General features: G+C 37.2%; 2 protein-coding genes across 2 annotated transcripts in view; both read left to right on the top strand.

Annotated features, from left to right (window-relative positions):
- The window catches only part of LOC306859609 (voltage-gated potassium channel regulatory subunit KCNG1-like), a gene marked incomplete at both ends in the record, with an annotated part of 4,880 nt that extends 1,491 nt beyond the window's left edge, over positions 1–3,389 (top strand). The window contains one exon of the mRNA XM_079400723.1: positions 2,610–3,389. Within this exon, the coding sequence (XP_079256849.1) occupies positions 2,610–3,389 (780 nt within the window). The remainder of the gene's footprint in view (positions 1–2,609) is intronic.
- A 4,620-nt stretch (positions 3,390–8,009) lies between these two features.
- Positions 8,010–21,517, top strand: part of LOC306859416 (proto-oncogene tyrosine-protein kinase Src-like) — a 58,297-nt gene continuing 44,789 nt past the window's right edge. The window contains exon 1 of the mRNA XM_079400428.1: positions 8,010–8,316. The gene's annotated coding sequence lies outside the window, so the exon portion shown is untranslated. The remainder of the gene's footprint in view (positions 8,317–21,517) is intronic.

Here is a 21,517-nt window from a genome sequence, read left to right as displayed (position 1 = left end):
ACATTTTAAATGTTGCAAGTGAATTTTGACATCACAAGATTAGATAATGGACAGTATAAAAATAGCATATTCTTAATATAGTGTTGCTTAATTTTTTTAATCAATTTTAATCGATCAAATTGAAATGTAAAAATGCACAACTAAATATCTAACAAAGACTGATATTAAACATTTGAAAAAATCAGTAATACTGGCCAGTAGCCAATATGTCAATAACAGATATACCGTGCATTCCTAGAAAATACTTGTAATATTTTCAGGTAAAACAATATATGCTATAGAGCAAATCTCAACTGTCTGATTTAGTTTTGTTACAAAGTTTAGTTATAATATTGCCCATCTCTTTCTTTAAAGTTGGATATATACAGTAGTACATATAGTGCACATACTTCAGCATACATACAGTGTACTTTGCAGGGCTATGTAGTATAGCAAATCTCGACTGTTTGATTGCGTGTATATCATCAATCAAATGTAACAATTTTATTGCCTTGCCTTAATCCGATAGATGCTACTATAAGGCATGAATATTTTAAGATATTATAAACATTTACATTATGATTCTCTATAAAGCTGCTTTGAAACAATGAATAGTATTGTGAAAAGTGCTATAGCCTACAAATACATTTGACTGGCGTTTAAAATACTTCAGGTTTGCTCCTGAAAATCTTGCTTCCTGCAGACTGCAATTGGAACTCAAACACACATGAACCAGCTAATCAAGGTCTTTAAGTTCACTTGAAAATTACAGCCAGGTGTCTCACAGCTCATCTCTGCAGGAAGAAAGATCTCAAGGAGCCAGATTGAGCACACGTACTGAAATTCATCAAGCTCCGAGACCCCTGTTCACAGTCGTTCTGCTCAACCAGAGCGAATCTGCTCCAGCAGACGGCTTTGTTACAAGAGAGGTCATATTTTTCCACAAAAAATGTGTGGCAATTAGACTGACTCGCACGTTAAACCAGCTCCTTCTCTAATTGAATTAAGACACCCATTGTCTCAGCTCACATCAGTCACTGGAATAATTCAAATGGCCGCCCCTGGTACAGAGAAAAACAGAGCATAGAAAATTCAATTAAGCGGTAAACCAACATAGCACCAGCCAGACAGAGGCTCCTTCCATTTTCATGAATTATGTCCTTTGTGTTTGTCACAGGCTATTTATGGTAATCTATTGTGAGGGGAAAAAAAACGTTTCCTCCAAATAATGTTGCTAAATCTATTAGTATTTACTTCATGGTAACATTTAGACCAGAGGTTTTCATTTTATCTTCATAAAAGCAATGATCTCAAGAGGTTTTATCAGTTCTGGTGGTTTGTATACCTGGCACAGGGTTTGTTTTTAAGGACCCAGGATGCAAAGATGCAGATAAGTAGTTCTAACATGTTATCATTTAAAATTTAGCACTGAAGCATCAAGCGTGCAAACAATATTTATACAATGGGGTTTAATTTTCAATGCACTTAGTCAGTGGCACCAATTTCACAGTTGAGCTGAATTAATTTTCTGCATCGCAATCAACACATTTTTCTTACTTTGCTGTTGTTAGTCTTCAAGGTGCAATTCTAGGATTTAATGAGAATGAAAAAGACACGGGAAGAAGCCAGGTGAGACGAGGTGAAATAATAATAATATGCAGCAAAGCTCTGAAAGCAAACCAAGGAAGGATGTGTTTTCATAAATCCCTGGCTTCCTCTAATGGTGTACTAGCAGTATTACAACTGAGAACAAGACACTGATCCCGGCCAGAGGATGAACCTTTTAAAGCATAGTTACCTAAAAAATGACATTCTGGCATCATTTACTCATCCTCATGCCATTCCAATGTATTACGATTTTTTTTTCACTACTTCACAACACAAAAGAAGATATTAGAAGATATTTGTCCGAACAATGAATGTCAATAGAGGTTCAAAATAAATAAATATATATATATATATAACATAGCAGGGGTGTCAAACTCAATTAAAGACACTTGGTCCTAATCAAGTCCTTCAGGCTTATTTGAAAACTACATGGTTTGTGTGTTGGAGCAAAACTCTGCAGGACCCTCCACGAACTGAGTTTGACCCCCCTGCCCCGTAACATACAACAATGCTTTTTCATACTTTTTTTTTTTGTCGCTGAATGCAAAACAAGTTTTTTAATATGTTGTCTCTTATGCTCACCAAAGCTCTATTTATTTGATTAAAATATAGTAAAAACAGTGATTTTGTCAAATATTATTACAATTGAAAATAAATATTTTCTATGTGAATGTAATTTATTCCTGTGATCAAAACTGTATTTTCAGCATCATTACTCCAGTCTTCAGTGTCACATGATCCTTCAGAAATCATTCTACGCTGATTTGCTGCTTACGAAATATTTCGTTATTATTAATATTAAAAACAGTTGTGTTGATGAATAATTTTGTGGAAACCAATTTTTTTTCAGGATTCTTTGATGAATAAAAAGTTCAAAAGAGCAGCATTTATCGAAATCTTTTGCAACATCATAAATGCCTTTACTGGCACTTTTGATCAATTTAATGCATCCTTGCTGAGTAAAAGCATCAAGACTTTTAAAAGGTGGTTTACATATGCAATTTTCAATTCGTCTGTTTCAGGGCAAATGCTCTCAGATGTGCTACAACATCTTCATCGTGGAGACGGTGTGTGTGGCCTGGTTCTCGCTGGAGTTCACGCTGCGCTTCATCCAAGACCGCAGCAAGCTGGCCTTCCTCCGGCGTCCGCTCAACCTGATCGACATCATAGCCATCCTGCCCTACTACATCACGCTGGTGGTGGACAGCAACTCCACGGGCGAGAAGCGCTTGGGCTCGGGCAGCAGCTACCTGGACAAAGTGGGCCTGGTGCTGCGCGTGCTGCGGGCGTTACGCATCCTCTACGTCATGCGGCTGGCGCGCCACTCGCTCGGACTTCAGACGCTCGGGCTGACGGCGCGCCGGTGCACGCGGGAGTTCGGCCTGCTCCTCCTCTTCCTCTGCGTGGCCATAGCGCTCTTCTCGCCGCTCCTCTATCTGATCGAGAACGAGGCCGGGGCCACGCGAGAGTTCAGTAGCATCCCTGCAACGTACTGGTGGGCCGTGATCACCATGACCACGGTGGGTTACGGCGACATGGTGCCACGCAGCATCCCGGGACAGGTGGTGGCGCTCAGCAGCATCCTCAGCGGGATCCTGCTCATGGCGTTCCCCGTCACCTCCATCTTCCACACGTTCTCGCGCTCCTACGTGGAGCTCAAGCAGGAGCAGCAGCGGCTGCTGCAGCGCAGGACTCACTTTCTGCTGCGCAGCCGCATCGCCGGTCTGGGCAGCAACCTGTCGCTGGAGAGCGGCGTGCTTTTTCCTAGCGTCTCGTCTGATCACAGAAACCGCGAGGAATAGGAGGACGCTAATGGACGCGGAATATAAAGCAGCTGTTTTATATCTTGAATGTCATTTTACGCATTGTTCTTCAACAGTCTGTTTAAGGGATATCATCTTAAAATATTACAATTCTATTATCATTTACTCACCATCATGTCCTTCCAAACCCCTATAGATCCTTGCACACTCGAGTCCCAAATTTTCATATGCGCTTTTTCGTCATCCTTTCCTATCAAAATCCTTGCTACGGATGCGAAAACGCAGAAAAACAAACCTGATCCGATTTTTTTTATGATGGACGAAACATGACTGACACAACGTGAGGTCGTTGTGTATTTATTTTTTAACGTGCAAAAAGTTTGGTGTGCAGAGACCTTAGGACATACCCAAAAATGAAAATTCTGTCATCATTTATTCACCCTCAAGCCGTTCAGCAGAAGGAAGAAACTCATACAGGTTTGGAACAGCTTGAGGGTGAGTAAATGATGACCGAATTTTCATTTTGGGGTGAACTATCCATTTAAAAGTCCTTTAAGGGGTGCTCAGTCGTGAACCCTCCATCAGAATTTACTTGAACATATCTGAACCTTTCAGACCTACCTAATCGAGGTCTTTGGGTTTATTTGAAAATGACTGGCTATAAAATTGAAAGTGAAAGTAAATGTGATAAAGTTGATCTTAATGAAGTAGGTCACAAAAAATGAAAATTCTGTCCTCATTAAAGGCCCCTTTCACACCAAGGACAATAACTATAACGATAACAATGAAGTTTAAATAATGGCTCTAATTCTGTGAGAAAAGGGAAGTCCACACCGAAACTATAATGATAACGACACAAAGGAACGATAACATTAGGATCACTTTCAAAACTTAGAATCTTCCTGTCATTTCAAACCACCTTCTGTGAAACACAAAAAGAGAATTTTGAAGAACCTAAATGTTGTTTCCCCAAAAGATTCTGATGAATATGGGACTGGCAATTTTCAAGCATCAAAAAGGACATAAGCTGCATAAAACCGTCATGTAAGTTTAATATTAAATGATTTTTGTTATATAAAGCCTTTTGAAATTGTAAAAAAAAAACAAATCTTGGGAAACAGTTGTTTTCAGTGATCGAAAAAAAGCTGAAATAAAATAGCCTAAAGTAGATGAAAAACCTAAACTAAACAAACAACAACAAAACACTTTTAGAAATTAGAAATATTTGAATGACAACCAAGTAATTAAAGTTATATGTAAAGATGAAAAGCTATATAAAATGTTAAAACTCAAAAACTAATAAAGTTATAAAACAACTACATTTTAAATAAAAATGAAAACTGAAAATATAATTAAAAACTAATTCAAAATAAAGTATGTACATTTATTTACTGTATATATTTCTAATATAAATAATGTATAATACTAACATATAAAATACTACAATAAGCAAAAATTCAAATAAGCACAAAGCTATCATGTGACCTCTGAAGTCCTGATATAGACTTTTATGAAACTTTTATGGTGCTTTTTTTGTCATTTTTCTAGCTTGACAGGCCCAGTTCCCATTCACTTACTGTGCATTATATTGACAACAGTGGCCAGGATAGGCCATGGAAGAATGCATGAGAGTAAGTAAATAATGACAGAATCTTCCTTTTTTTTTTTTTTGGTGAACTATGCTTTTAAGAAGCAAAACTGAGCATGTCTGTTTTAATTCATCAAACTCCAAGACATTTTCAGGCCCCTTTTCAAAATCTTTCTGCCTAAAGGTGCTTTCACACTACACTTTAAGTATGCAAAAAATATATATATCTTCTGTTGATCAAACATCTTTATGAATTCACAGGTCACCAAATTTTGCTAAACAGCAAAAGATGAATCTTCTGCACATATGCGTGCGTTCTCGGTCTCCCATATTTGCATGCATATGAATAAAAGCAAATGGAAAAAAAAGTTGAGTGTGATCACACCTAACAACAGGAAATGATTCAATATGATGGCCATCAACACTTCACTCTGTTGAATCTGCAGATGTATTTTCAGTACTGCATGAGTATCTTCCCTTTGTGCAAGTTTAATTCTAACAAACACAAATCACATCACACACTAACATGGCACTGGAATTCTGTTTTTAAACACCAGGTTTATGTTCAAGGTTTCGTGCTGCTGATATTTGCTGAAGTGTATGATTCAAATCCATATAACCTGGAGATTTCACGCCATATAATTCTGTACCACAATATACAATCTGCTAAGAAATCACCTGCCAGGAACATCTCCCTATATAGTTTCTCACATCACATATTGTTTTATAATTATATTGATGATAATAATAAATCACACAACATGAATAAACCTAATTTCATTTTTCTTGTGATTATATTTTTTATGGTCTCATTTCGTACAAATGTTTGTCTCTTGCTGGAATTTACAGTAAATAAAGTGTTGACAACAGACAACAGTCTTCCCCAGTAGAGGGAAGCAGAGCCACATCTTTGGCTAAAAATATGCAAGTAGTTGCAAATGGAGGAAGACAGCATGAATAAGCCTCAAGCCTTCATCTCTGCTGTGTGTGTGGTTGTCGAAACCTGATGAGACTTGTCATAAGTTACAGAAAATTCAAAGCTAAAGGGAAGCACCCACAAAAATGAATCCATTTAATCAGTCAATCAATCTAGTCTCAAATATTCAATGAGAAACGTGCATATGTCTGCATTCTCTTTCTATACGGAGGCACTGGAAAAACTTTAAAACTTTGACCTCTGAAAGTAGCCTATACATTCAATAGATTTAGTTGTGTGATAAAATCTCTTAGACAACAATATACACATTCAATATAGCCTATGTCAATGTATTAATTTATTATTTGGATTAATTATTCCATTGGCACTGATGATCGCATTTAAAATAAGAAATTCAGTTCTATTCTAATTCAGTTCTATTTACCCTCCCAATAATATATATATATATAATTTTTTTTTTTTTTTTTTTTTTTGTGATCCATCGCATTCGATTCTAATCTTCAGAATCCGTTCCAAAAACATTTCACTCTGGTTCGTTCACTCACCGGATTTGTTAAAACCTTTTTAATTTTTAATTTTATGAAAGCTTCAAGTGCAGTTAATTATTTGTAAGTGCATACAGATGATGGCGATATTGAAGCTTTTTTATTTTTTTTATCTATACTGCACTTCAATAATGCGACTAAAATAGGAATACTCCACATGTCTTAATTCGATTTGTGTTCACTTCGATTATGACTTTAGCCGGATCAAGGTAATCAAAAATCTCTGTTTACATGGTAGACTCTTAATCAGAGTATTGTCTTAATCGTATTAAAATCGGATTATTGATGTCAATGTAAACGTAGTCACTGAGTCATTCACGATTCGCATTCAGTCTGTCACTAGATCTGCATTCACCAATGAAATCACCAACTCGTTCAGTGAAGGGGGCGTGTTCACCTATCAGTCTAACCAATGAAATGCTCCGTATCATCCCGCCTTCGAATGCTACTGGTCCTGCTACAGTTTTTCATACTTACAGCGAACGAGATTAATTCCCTTAAAGGGTTAGTTCACTTAAAACTGAAATTTAACTCATGATTTACTCACCCTCAAGGCATCCTATAGGACTTCCCTCTTTCAGACAAATGCAGTCGGAGTTAAAATAAAAAACAAACCTGGGTTTTCAAAGCTGTATAATGGCAGTGGGCGGATGTTTCTATTCAACAGACCAAGAGCCAAGACTAGACTAGTTTTCCTTTGCTAAAGTAAGGAAACTTTGCTTCCTTTGCTCCTGTAAACAAATGTTGGTTTTCGCATGACTCACTGGTGCATATGAGCTATCCACCCATAAAGGCTTCCATAGCGCAAGCTAGAGAAAAGTGATTATTACATTTTAAATATGGATATTTTTCTTACAAAAACACATTGATTCGCTACAGGAAGCCTTTGTTCACCCCCCGGAGCCGTGTGAGGCACTTTCATTATGGATGGATGCACTTTATTGGACTTTTTTTGGTCTGTTGAAAAGAAACACCCACCCACTGCCATTATAAAGCTTTGAAAAGCAAGGATAATTTTTAATAACTCTGATTGCATTTGTCTGAAAGAAGGAAGTTGTATACACCTAGAATGCCTTGAGAGTGAGTAAATAATGGGCTAATTTTCTTTTTTGGGTGATTAACCCTTTAAACAGATTGCTTACATTTCTATTTGTCAGTCTTTTCCCTTTTAGATGTATTTATTTATTTACATTTATGACAGACTAGTGAATGTAAGCTATGTTTAAATTTGTATTTATTTATGTAATTATTTAGTTTAAATTTCCTTTTTTATTTTTTTATTAATTCATTTTTGTTTTTTTTTTTGCACTTAAGCAATCTCAAAATGACGTTTCGGGTGCCCCAGATCCAGCAATAGGTGACCCAGTTACCTTAAATTCTCGACAGAGTCATGATGAACCCCATTCCAGGCTCTCTCTCTCTCTCTCTCTCTCTCTCTCTCTCTCTGTCCTGCTGTTGCAGACTCGTCTCTGCTAGTCAAGTGTAACATAAAAGTGTCAGTCAAAACGCCCTACTGCCTTTCCAGTTTCCCATCATCCTAATCTCATATAGGTGTCATGACTCCCCCCATCGACCGCGCGCGGTTTCTCAGGGACAACATAAGATACTGCTCCGTATCCAGGCATCAGATTAGTCCCGATCGCGTTTGATCGTGACGCTGGATATATTAATTGTTACCGGCGTGACATTGTTATTAACGATGAGTCGTGCAGCTGTGCGCGTTCCCAGGCACCCCCCGTCATGAACGCGCACTGAACGCGCTTCACTCGCTCCGCTTCATTTCTTCTATCAGAGCCGTGGACAGCTGAGCCTCGTTCATTCATAACTCAGAGGTCATTCAGAGCAGCCGGAATACGAAAGGATTTAATTCACACCACATTCGTGGTTCTCGACAAGGTGAGTAGGCTACAACTGGATTATGTTTTTTTTTTATTTTGCTGGGCTGAGATTAAAAACAGAGCTCGAGGTGATTTTAATCATTTCCGGTTGATTTAAATATATGAACTTGTTGGCGTTCTGATTAAAACGAAGGTGCCATGGTGTTTGTAAATCCGGGTATTTTTCTCCGATCCGCCGGTTTAAATGGACTGTAAGATTGTGTATCAATCAACAACAACAAATGCTCGTAATGTTCTCCATTTAAATCAGATGCAGTTCGTATAATTACTTATTTATTTGTGTGACAAACAACCGCAATGTGGTGAGCTGTGTCAGATGACTAAAACTAGCCGAAGTGCTGTCAAGGACTAGCGTCACACCTGAACTAGATCTCCCTGTAGGAACGGAAAATTACAAATCAGATCTCGTTTTTTATCTCTCTTCTGGGTCGGTTGTTTCTTCTAGACAGTATTGAGAATAAATGAAGAGCTTCTCAGATGTTTCTCCTGAGAAAAAACACGCCAGTAATGTCACGTTTCTCCTCTACAGATCTCAGATCTCTACAATATCTCAAACTGTGTTCATATTGCCAAGGTTACACGACAGACATTCCAATATAAACTCAAATATTTCTCAGACCAAATTATATGATCTGCTATCCACATTCATTTTATAGATGTGTACAACTATTCTCTCATTTGTATCTGCTTAGTAGAAACATCTGAGACGAAGATCGTTGGAGTTGTGTAGCCTACGTCTTTATTCAGTATTCAGTGATAGACATATCTATCTATCTATCTAGCTATCTAGCTATCTAACACTTCCTGAACACAGCAGTGAACCTCTTCAGTGAACTAAAGAGAAGTTCTCGCCTGTTTTGTTGGCGGTGTTTGGGATTATGGTTCTCCCACTCAAGATGACTCAAATCTCTAAATACTGAGTTTGCCATAAGGCATGAGTGTTTAATTCCTATTTTTGGACATCTTTAAATTTAAGAAAGCCGTAATCGGCTTGAATCAACTTGTCATTTCAACACACTCTCATGGCAACTATTTTACGTTTTGACAAATTTGTGGATGATTTGTATGAATTCATACAATCCCATTTGTTAGTTTTTGTTTTCTGTTCAAGGTTAGGTTTATGCGTGGATCTTAATGCTTACATTCCATATGGTGATTTTTATGAGAAACACGTTGCATCACTTTACAGTAGATTAAGGAGCTTTGCATTAGCAGATATTGCCTGTACAAAACTGTAAGTCATGGGTTTAGAGCCTTAGAAATCATATCAGGGGAGTTTAAGCATAGAACTGAGCTATAATTTGTTAGTTTACCACTTCTCATGTTGGTAGAAAGACCTCTCCCACACTTGCTGTCCTCAGTGTGTTTTGTTTTCCCAGCCTCCTCGTTCTTCATGGCAAAATGCACTTAGGTGAAAGTGAGAGCGTGGTTTGTACTAAACAAATCAACCCTGGTTTGAATGTTTGGAAGGCTGCACTCTTCAAAATAAAGTTTTTTTTTTTTTTTTTTTTTTTTTTTCAAAAATAAACTTTTTAGTTCCGTAGAATCTTTCTATTCCACAAAAGGTTCTTTATGGTAAATAAATGGGTTATTAGAGTATTTAAATGTTCTTTAGACTAAGAAAAAAAACTCACTAAAATGTTCTCTGGAGAAGCCAAAATGGTTCTGGCATTTCTGCGAAAACTTCCTTTTGGAACCTTTATATTAAAGAGTACACTCAATAAAGCTTCTTTATTGGTATTGATGGTTCCATGAAGAACCTTAACATCCATGGAATCTTTCCATTCCACAAAAGGGTCTTAATAAAAAGGTTCTATAGGTTATTAATGTTCTTTACACCAAGAGAAAATGGTATATTTAAGAACTGTTTACTAAACTTGTTCTTCTGAACCTTTATTTTTAATAGTGCATCTTTAACAATCAACCTCACCTGAACATTTGGAGCATCTTTGGTTTGAGAAAGAGAGCACAGTGGCTGGTAAAGTAGCCATTTTTTGTGTTTATCTTTGGGTTTCACCTTCTCTGTTGACTTGCAATTAATTTTTTGTTGTACACCCTGGTTATCTCGGGCACTTTGCCATGTTGAGTCTTTGCCAAAAAGTCTCAGTGTCAATGTTAATCTTAGGGTTTAGCAGAGTGGATTTGCAGTGCAGTTGTGATTTTATTTTATTTTTTTATAGATATATATATTTTTTTCTCATTGAAGTAGGTGTGCGTATGCCCCCCCCCCCCCCCCCCCCCCATTTTTATTGTCCGTCAGGTGAAAATTTAAAAGTCCAGTCATTTTGAAAAGTAGGCTAATAGGATGCATCTACTTAAAAAGCTGATTTGAGGAATCATCCATGTCTGTAACAATTTTTTTGAGTTAGGGGTTTGTATGAATCCCAACCCAATAAGCACCACCAATAAAGAAATCTAACACACGACTCAGAACTGAAACTCTGTAATGAGTGAGCATCTGATAACTTTAAACTATTCCCTTAAATCTGTTGTACTAGTGTTTATTCCAATGAGCCGTTTATCCTGTAGTGATTTGGGGCAATTAGCTAATGTATCCGTCATCAGTGTGTTCATCTGTTGTTTCTCTGCATTGCCCGTGGCTGTTGACGGTCCTTATGGGTGCTTTCATGAGAAAGGACTGATGCTCTTAATTAGACTGCTCATAACACCATTGAGGGCTCTTGAAGAAGGGGCCCAGAGCCCATGAAGTGGCCTTAATGCCTTTCGGAATTCTGTGAATGCCTTTCAGTGAAAGCCATGGAAGTTTAAGTCGGCTTCAAGTGAGATCATTGGAAAAGCAGCCTTTTAAGGCAAAATTCCTGTTAATTTGTAACATGCTGATGCAGTGGGGCCTTTGTCCTCCCTTCACTGGGATGCTCTGTCTGTGAAGAGTGATCCACTGGGCTTTGAGCTCCGTTATGAATGACGCGCTTGTTTCTGTTGACTGCCTTTGAGAATTGGCATGCAATAAAAAGTGGCTTCATCTTTTAAAATGCTATTATGTGAACGAGTGGCACGATTATTCGAGAGGGAGAGAACCAGAGGACAACAAAGAGACTCCCTCAGACTGAAATTTTGGAAATGATTTCATATCTTACTCAAATCTCCCATAAATATTAATCTTTCCATATAAAATATTACATATCTGTTGTTTTTTTCATGATGGTAATTATTGCAATGTCTTGAATGTATGGTGAATAAATTCACTTTTTTGGTTTTGCAATTTGAATGTGTCTAATTGTCAAAGTATTTCATTGGAAAATCTAAGCATGCATAAATATATAATATAAATAAAGTATAAATGCACTTCAAAATGTATATGTTTTATTTATTTAATATTTTATTTTCAGAAGCATCTGTTGATTTATGGATGGCGTTGAGATATCACAGGAAACTCTATCACCACCCTTTTAATGTGTATAAACTATTGATATGAGATTACTATAGAGACTGAAGCCTGTACTTCACACGTGATTTAACAAGCACCACTTTTTGTGTGATTGGCAATGAAATTTGCATGGTCATGCTATCGGCCTCTCTGGGTTTGGACAATGCAGCCGAGATTTGCTGTGGACACAAACAGATCTTATTAAATTTTTAATGCAGCAGACGGCTAACTTCTGTTGTTGTGCGTAGCTGCCTCTCCATAATCTGTTGCTCTGTCCCAGTTATGCATTTAATTGGTTCCAATGCTCAAGGATAGTTGCGCAAATTAATTCGTAAATGGTGTTTTTGTTTTTGTTTTTTTCTGTGAAAATGTTGGTTGCTTTTTGATTTTTTTTCTCCTCTTGAGATGTTTTCAAACTTCTAATTATAGTGTGTATCATTCAGAATATGAAGTCACAGTGACCATTTATTGAGCTAAAGACATTTATCTGTACGTGTAGACAGACAATGAAAATAATTTGCACTCTGACAGTAATTGTCTTGAAATTTATCACTAAAGGTGTTGCATTTATTACAAAATCTTTAATGGCTGTAATGGCTTTAACCTCTCTGAGAAGAGTATGCCAGCCTGACATACTGAACATGAACTGTCGGATTGCCATTGAGCTTGAAACTTGTTGATTGTGAAATATGTCATTATGGGGTCGACCAATATGTTTTTCAGGGCTGATGCCGATTATTACATACCGATATTTTGAACCGACATATGTCTGGTGTAAAAATGAAAAATAATGTCAATTAAGAATAACAAGGGTTCTGACAGAAACTTTCTTTAAATGTTTTCAAAGTATTTCATCAGCAAATCAGTTTTGAAAATGACTGATAACCATAAAAATGCTTAATATCGGCACCGATAAATGGTTGACCACTATATCTCATCGCTCGTAGGTTCTCTACTTGGTGCAGAAACTTTCTTTTGATCAAATCATCAGTCAGTTTGAATGGGCACTTTCAATTTGACTCAAAACAGGATGTGAAGGATGGATGTACCTGCAGTCTATCCAGTAGTTTGTAAGGTCAAAGGTCATGACTCGTGTCCAGACCCACAACTTTGCATAAAGTTGAGCACCATTTAAATGCTGTTCTTGAAGTTCTAAACATTTACCCATATGAAACCATTGTTGTACCATATTTAAATTTGGGACAGCATATTTACAATGCTTGGTTGGCGAAACCATTGAAACCCTATTAAATGGCCTGTACTTCTATCACTCTTCTGTCAGTATTTGCTTTAAATAGTCAGTTTATATACTGTAGCTTGACTTTATAAATTATCACTCAATGTGTCCGAAACCCATTTTTGGTCACTGGTAAGAGTTTAAAGAGGGTCACCCCTCCGAACTCTTACGACAGTGGACCCATCTGTCCTCATCTGATGTCATCTGAATGGAGGACGTGGTGGTGGTGGTCCATTTGGGGGAACACAGCACTACTGTGTCCACACACAGTTCAGGGCCACTTCCTGTCAACCCGGTGAGCGAGGCCACAGATGCTTCACGTCTCGTTTCAATCCTCCCTCTGTTCTCTCCTTCCGTTATGTGACAGAAGAGCAAGGATGGATGGGATTTTTATTATTAAGTAGGGCTGTATGATTATGAAGTGCCACTCAGCTCTGCCATTGATGTGGGCTCTTGGACAGGCTTTGTGCACACGTCCAAATTAATATCTGAATGCTGTTTACTAAAAGCTGATGACTGTTTTAAGTTTTGGATTTTTTTATCTGAAAAATAGCTTATCTGTTGAGTCATAGTCTTCATATCTAAACTGTGTGGAGCCTGTTAAGGGAAACTGTTATAATGGAGCTTGTCGAGGTTAGAAATGACTCAAATGTGAAGAAGTTTGTAAGGTCAAAGGTCACGTCTAGACCCACATGCAATCTGTTCATGCTTAACTTTGCATAAAGATGATCAGAATTTGATTGCTGTTAACAAGATTCTACACGTTAACCATATAAAATCAATATTTTACCATATCTAAAACGGTGTATAAATAATTTACAGATTCCAGTCTACATCGTTTTGTCCACTTGAATTTCTTTGGAACAGCATATTTACAAAATGTTGTTGGCTAACCCATTAAATCCATATTGAACAGACTGTATTTCTATCTCTCACAGCTTCATTAAACTTGGCGTTTAGACTCTTTAAGGTCAATAGAGTTTCCTTCCTAGTTTCCTTCACTTGCTTGTTTTATTAACTTCACTTTGTATTTTTAGCTGAAAAATCTGGGGGCTTGGGTCCGTCATCGCTGCTTGCAGCTATGTTTTACATTGCAATCCATAATCCATTTGTAATCTGTAATCCATAATAAAATTAGATTCATTTTGCAGAATATTCACTCCCAAGTTTACAAGAAAAACAACTATTTGTCAAAATGTTTATCTATTGTCAAAAAACCTGCCAAAATGAGTCATGTATTTGTTTTGTATTAGAAGCAAGTGATCTGTAATATCTGACTCATGTGATAACTGAATGTTTTCGACATCTTGGATATTTATCAAGACCGGAAGACTTCTATTCATGAATTCATCCTGCGGTATAGCTAGCAAAGATCCCATTTCACCTCACTGTCACCTTTCTGGGTGTCGTGGTTGTCGAGGGCTGTTGTGGTCTTGTGTACATACACCCACATATTTCAGCATGGAAAAATGGTTCATGTGAACAACCGAGACCGCTTGGGGGGGTCTTTTATGTAGAGATGAAGTTGTTGTAGGTTTTTGTTTCATCTGAGAGTTCAGAAGACGCTAGCGTTAGGTTCACTCAGTTCACAGGCTACTTAATATTAATTTGTGCGTGAATATTAAAGAGGTTTTCTCATTATCTCCCGATCCTGAAGGAAAATGCTTAGTGGTGTCCTGACTTAAAAGCCTAAAAGTCCCAAACCTCTCAGAATCACATGCTCGTGCAGCAGACATTTGGAATTCCCCGTTAAACGCGAATACGCTGGCAGAGCATCTTTTTAAAGTAAGTTCTTTTCTGTGTGCCATTTGAATATTTAAACAGTAGTGTGAGCTGTAATGGAAATCGTTTCGTTGTTTGGTCACTCTCCTCACGTCTGTTATGGAAATGCGGAGGGTCAGAGGCTATGATGTTTGATGAATCACGGATCATCCATTGGGCATTTGATTGCGGCCTGATTTGTCCTTGGCTTGTTGTTTTGGTGCACATGAAGGAAACATCACCATGCTTGTGGCTTCTTCTGCCCTCTTCATTGAATGAGAAGCTTCAGCAGCCTTCTTTCTTTATTAATGTTCGTTTCCTTTTTTAATTTCCAGAGGAAGTTACCGAATATGGAACACAGTCTTTTTTCCCAAGTCATCAGTAATCAGCTGATTCTGAGTGTTTGCTGTGCCGATGGCTCGTGCCCTGACTTGCTCGCAGAATGTGATTGTAGCTACAGCATAACTGAAGACATGAAGAGGCAGGTGTAGACCACAGCAGCACAGTACCAAAAGTCAAGTCGCATTTATTTTCTAAAGCGCTTTATGCAGTACAGTTTGTTTTGAAACAGCTTTACATAAATACACTGGAAAATAACAGCATTAATGCAGTTATTAAAGCAGCTCTACCAAAGATAATAGTGCCATTATTCAAGTCAGTTTAGTTAAACGTTGATTGAATTCAGTTTAATATCATTGTGAAAGTTGTGGAGTCATTATCCAGCTCCGTTTAATTCAAGTTTTGTTCTCACCCAATAATGTCAGTGCAGTTAAATCAATAATATTGCTGATTATAATTTTTCTTCTAAACCTCTAAATCCATCCAACTTTTCAGATTTTTAGTAATTGAATAAACTAGTAGGCTAATTGACCAGAATTGATTTTTCAGAAGTTGAAAGCTGGCAAAAAGTTTATTTATTTTGGGAAACTGATTGGGAAAACTGGCAAACGTTCATTATCCACTGTTGGGGTTTTTTTTCTGTATTGATTAAAAGAACTATCAACTCCATCAGTGGGTCAAGTGAATATGGTTATCATTTGAAAAATCCCCAAATAAACAAAATATAATTCCATTCATTTAAAATGTAATGCTTTTCAGCAAAGGCCATAAGTTAGTGTTTTTAACCATTTATACGCTTTGGGTTTAGCTTCAGAATTCCTGAGGTGCGTCCCATTTAGCATAATCGTAGCTTAAACATTAGTGCTAGCAACACCAAGGTCATGGGTTTAATTCCCAGAGAATGCATGCACTGATACACTATATACCATCAAGCTTTGAAATAAAAGCATCTGCCTAATTCCAAATTCTACAACATTTTGTAGTGCAAGTAGTGCGTTCACGCTAAAAAACAAGTAGTGCACTTCAAGCACCTGGATGGTGTATTTGTTAACTATAAAAGTGTTAAATGTTTGGAAACTGGACACACTAATCCATCACATGCATTTGAAATGCTTTTTTTCAACTGTGAATTTGCCATCTGAGATGATACCACCCTTGAAAGTTCATGCAGTAGATGGTTGAGTGCATTGTACAATGTGGGTGCAGAGTGTTTTGTATGTCATTTGGTGTGCAAGACTACCCACAATCCTGAAGTGAGATCCACCATTTAGAGAAGTCACGGTGAGAAATGCAGCAGGCATTGCTGTGGTGAGTTGTGAGGGCTACGGCAGGTTCTCTGTTTTTAAATAGCTTTTGCTAAGTCAAATATTGTAATGTTATAACTCATCTTGTATCTAGTTGGTTTGATTTAAGGTTTAGAACCCTTAGAAGTTTTGAAATGGCCGTTGAAAACCCAAGGTTGGATGTTTAATGTTGTTGCAATTGATATAGCAGAGAAATGGTTCCTCGCTAATATTGTAAAACACGTTCTTGGTAACCGATAGAGAAGATGTTCATGACTCAAGGGAAGGTGGAGACTGATAACACGTATGGTAAAATAATGGAATGTGTGCCCTATGGGCTCATCTCTGTGACTTCAGCCTGCCCTGGGTGTGTGAGAGATGTTAGGACTCGTCTCGTCATGCGGCTTGCATTCCAGAACTGAGTTTTCTATTTGAATTATTTAAAATGTAATTTATTCCCATTATGCAAAGCTGAATTTTCAGCATCATTACTCCAGTCTTCAGTGTCACATGATCCTTCAGAAATCATTCTAACATGTTGATTTTCTGCTCAAGAAACATTTCTCATTATTATCAAAACCTGAAAATAGTTGTGCTGCTTCATATTTTTTCTTTAGAGTATGTGGATCACTTTTCTTTATTTATTTGTTTATTGATAGATGTGATCTTACAGCATTTTAATTTTGCATGACCCCCCCCTTAAATCCTTTCTGCAGATTCCATAAATTTCCCCCCACAATCTCTACTGAAAACATGCAAATTTCGTATGGGCTTAGTAAGTAGTATTATGCAAAGTGACCCATTTCTTCAACCATTTTGCTCTAACAGCGTGTTGCACAGAAAAACAGGAGCTCTGAATCATGGGAATCCAAGCAAATTGCAAGCTATTGACCTGTGCCGGGCTGACATTCATTGAAATGTTCCCTTCAATGACGAAATTGCCAGAACGGAAGGATGCAAAGAGGGTCATCAACGAGTTTCACATCAAAGACTCCCTCTTCCTTAGAAGGGCTTAGACTTTGAGGTAATGCTTATCTCTCGTAATGTGCCGGCGGATAAATGTGATGCTCCATTTTTAATCTGCGAGCTGATTCTCTTTGGCTGTATCTTCATTGCACGCCTTCATGGGAAGAGGCTTCACCACAGAAAGAGTGGGAAAGGGTGACCGAGTTAAAGAAATCTGTCATTTGTGTGAGTATAGTTTTGTCCACATGCTACACGCTTGCTGTGAAAGAAACGGATGCTTCTTTCTTTTTTCATTAGGGAAATCATCAGGGGAAAGATAAACCCCAAAGGATCCGTGTATCTCTTCCACTCTCTCATCACGGCCTTATGAGGTGAATTTCACAGAAGAAATGTTCAAGTTTTACCCTAAAAATAAGAAATATTCTGCTTAAAGAAGGCAAGGCAAATTTTGGAAAGAGTGACATTTTTGTGCATTTTCTATATAAATTCTATACTGAAATGTGAATGTGCTACATTTGAATTCATTGTGGCCTTATGAGGTGAATTTCACAGAAGAAATGTTCAGGTTTTACTCTGAAAATAAGAAATAATTTAATTTGCATAATGAAAATGTATTCATTATATCTTCAGCTAGGTAAACAGTTATGATATAGCTGGGGACTACTTTCAGGTAGGGGTGTGCGATATGACGATTTTTGATCGTGGACGATAAAAATGTCTCCACGATCTGCTTTTGAAGAAATATCGTAGTATCGCGCTACCGCGCACATTGTCAAATACAGTTCTGGCGCCGCCGTCTCTATATACTGTACAACACGACATACAGCAGTAGAGTTACTCAGACAGGACACTGCACTTATTCGCGATCGCAAAAGTACATTATTTGCATACAAGCCTTGCTGGTTAAATGTTTAATTCGCGCGCTGGTCTGACGTGCGCTTGTTCTGAGCACATACACCTGAAGCACGCGCACTAAAACGCCTGTCTAACAGCGCCTGATTACTCAACTAAGTTATATTTTGCGCTAATACGGTCAAAACACACAAGGTTTACATACAGACTGAGTTGGTTATCTCTAAAATGAAAGTAAATAGTTAAGAGAGAAACGGATGCGTGCCTGTACTGTATATTAGATGCGTGCAGCTCTTAAAGGGACAGGACACTAAACATGCTGTCGACTGTCATTAAAGGGATAGTTCACCCTAAAATTGAATTTCTGTCATTATTTACTCAGTGGAAAACCAAACAGTTGCTGGTCTACATTGACTTTGATAGTAGGAAAGAAAAATCCTATGGAAGTCACTGAGGACCAGCAACTGTTTGGTTTTCCACCTTCTTCAAAATAGCATTTATAAATGTTCACCAGAAGAAAGAAACTCATTCAGGTTTAAAACAACTTTTGAGTAAATGATGATATAAAAATACAACATTATGACAGAATTGACAGACAGATGACAGAATATTAATTTGTGGGGGAACTATTCATTTAACGTTAACAAAACAACAAAACGCAAAGAGAAAAATCACTCACTATTCTTGACTGAAAAACTTTAATACAGTTGCTTTAGGAATCAGTCTATCTAGTGTTTTATTTTTATATTTGTTCATTCAATTTCATTGAATGCTCTGCTAAATACACCTATTGTACCTGGAAATAAAGCACTGTTTGTTTTATTTGTATATTATGTGTATTTGTAATGTGTATCTTTGTTCTTATTTTTTAATAAGAAAAATAAAATAATGACAAAGATTTTTTATCTTCACCCACTTTGGCCTAAATATCTGCCATGCATCTTTGTCTTTCTAGTTTGGCTGTAATGCTCAGACAACTTGTAAAACCAAAATAGTAAAACTAACAAAGAATCGGGATAAAAATCGTGAATCGTGATATTTCTATAAAAAATCGTGATATGATATTTTTCCCATATCGCCCACCCCTACTTTCAGGCTCTGCGTAATATTGCGCCTGCTGCACTCATGGTACACATTGCATTACTCCAAATACACAAAATAATGTTCTTTTTAGCAACGTCATATGACCCCTTTAAGAGGTTATTGTGCTTTAAAAACACGAGTTCTAATTTTTAGAACTCAAATCTTACTTGTTAGTCTAAAAACGGCTTATATTGAAGCCAATCTGCCAAAACGACAAGTTGTGGAATGTGCCACTTTATGACATAATAGTGTGGATAAACACCGCTTCTGCAGAAGATGATGAATGCCTGCTTCTACATCGCTGCCTGTTTAGCTTCGCCCACCGATTTGCGATCTTAGTGTAAATAACGAGAGGTGAATGCAGGTCTACACAGAAATCAAACTAGAATAAAATAAACTTGGCCCAATATAAAATATTAAAAATATATATATAAAAAATAACCAAGTAGACATATTAAAATATAAATAAAATAACCAAATTTTAATTAAAAAGAAAAAACTTTGATAGCACATTACTTATAGTAAAATAATACTTAAAGCTACACAAAAAACATATATTTTCTGTGGATGAACTATAACCAGGACATTGACCGTTTTTGTGAGATCATGAAGTTTTCTCCTCAAGATATATTGGCTCAGACTTTAGAGAATGTGATGTTTATACTGTACACACATACTAACACTTCTTCGTGAGCTCTCTGTAGCCAAGAAAATGTTTTTATGAAGCTGGTTTTATTTTTACACAGGCTTCTTCCTTTCAGCATGAATTCCACAGCGCTTTCGTGTCATCTAGTAACAAGACAGCTGGGCAGTGAGCGATAAGTTTGCATGAATCATTGGGCCACTTCCAAACTTGTTGGGTTTTGTGGTTGTAGTTGTTGGCCTGCATGCTTGCTACTTGTCTTAAACTAAGTCTTTGAAAATGCATGACCTGTTGTGGCGTAACAAATACGAACACATACCCTGGTAAAGCCATGTTTATTCATGCATGTGCCTTTGTGATGTGTAATCTTGCCACACCTTTCATGTAAAGCAGCAATAATATTGCTCAGATTTGCTAGATATGCAAGGCATGATTGATCAAAGGCAGGTACATGGTGTTTCAGAACATTGTCAGCTCATATGGACACAGTGTAATTTGTAATTTGCAAAGCAGGTTGAATTTGGTGTCATGAAAGTGTGTTATGTTGCTTTTTAAAATGCATCCTCTTTTTGCAAAATGCCGTTAGCTGGATCAGGGTGACGTTTTCTGACTATCCAGACCCTAGAGATGTGCATTTTCACGCTATATTAGAAAATACAAATGTAACCATTTTCTTTATAGACCGCAGAATGTCAAGACTGAACAATGCCTTATCTAACACAAGCGTGCAAAATCAAATTCATAGTTTGATTTGAGTGTAAACAGTGTAACTTTGCATGCCTTTTTCATGTCATAGTTTGACAGTTCAGCCTCTGGATCAACCAATAGCGTGAGTTAGGACAGGTTTGTTTGGGAAACCTGTTTGAAAAGGATTAGTTGTGTTTGCATTGCTGTTACTATAGAGTGCAACAGTCCCATTCATTTTTTTTCCATGGGGAATTGATTATTAACAATAACTCTTAAAGCTACGAGGTTGTTAAACCCGTCCAAACCTGTAGGAGTTTCATGTTGAACACAAAAGATATTTTGAAGAATCTTGGAAATCAAACCGTTAACGCAGCCATTGTCTTCCATAGTATTTTTTTTTTCCATAATATGCAAGTCATTGGCTCCCGTCAACTGTTTAATTTCTTTATTTTTTGGGGGGGTTAAATACCCCATCTAATGGATGCATGTCAGCCTACATTATTTCAAATTGGATTTTAAATAACAATGTTTAACAACGGAATTCCTACTCATAATTCCGCAGTGAAATTTCCACCAATCAGAACTAACAATCAAATCGCACCAAGAGAATTCTTTAGCACTTGCCCACTAGTCAATCTCCTTACACTCTCAAACTACTTAAGTGTGTGTGTGTGTGCGCGCGCGCAATGTATCATGGTATTGTATTTTTTTCCCCTCATTAAATTTATGTACACAGTCCTGTACCTTCATCTTCTCATTTTATCTGACTTTTAAGTTCTTTATTTTTTTGCTTCGAAACATTTTTGTAATATTCTGATTCACTTTTTAGTTGGTTGGTTTGGTTAATGCACTCTAAAAAATACAGGATTAAAAACAACCCAATTTGGGTTATTTTTAGCCCAAGGGCTGGGAAAAATAGGACAGAACACATTTTGGGTTAATTTTTCCCAGCAAATGAGG

Source organism: Barbus barbus (assembly GCF_936440315.1).
Source record: "Barbus barbus genome assembly, chromosome: 40".
In the NCBI taxonomy this organism is placed as follows: domain Eukaryota; kingdom Metazoa; phylum Chordata; class Actinopteri; order Cypriniformes; family Cyprinidae; genus Barbus; species Barbus barbus.
This window is presented reverse-complemented; position numbering and strand designations above follow the sequence as displayed.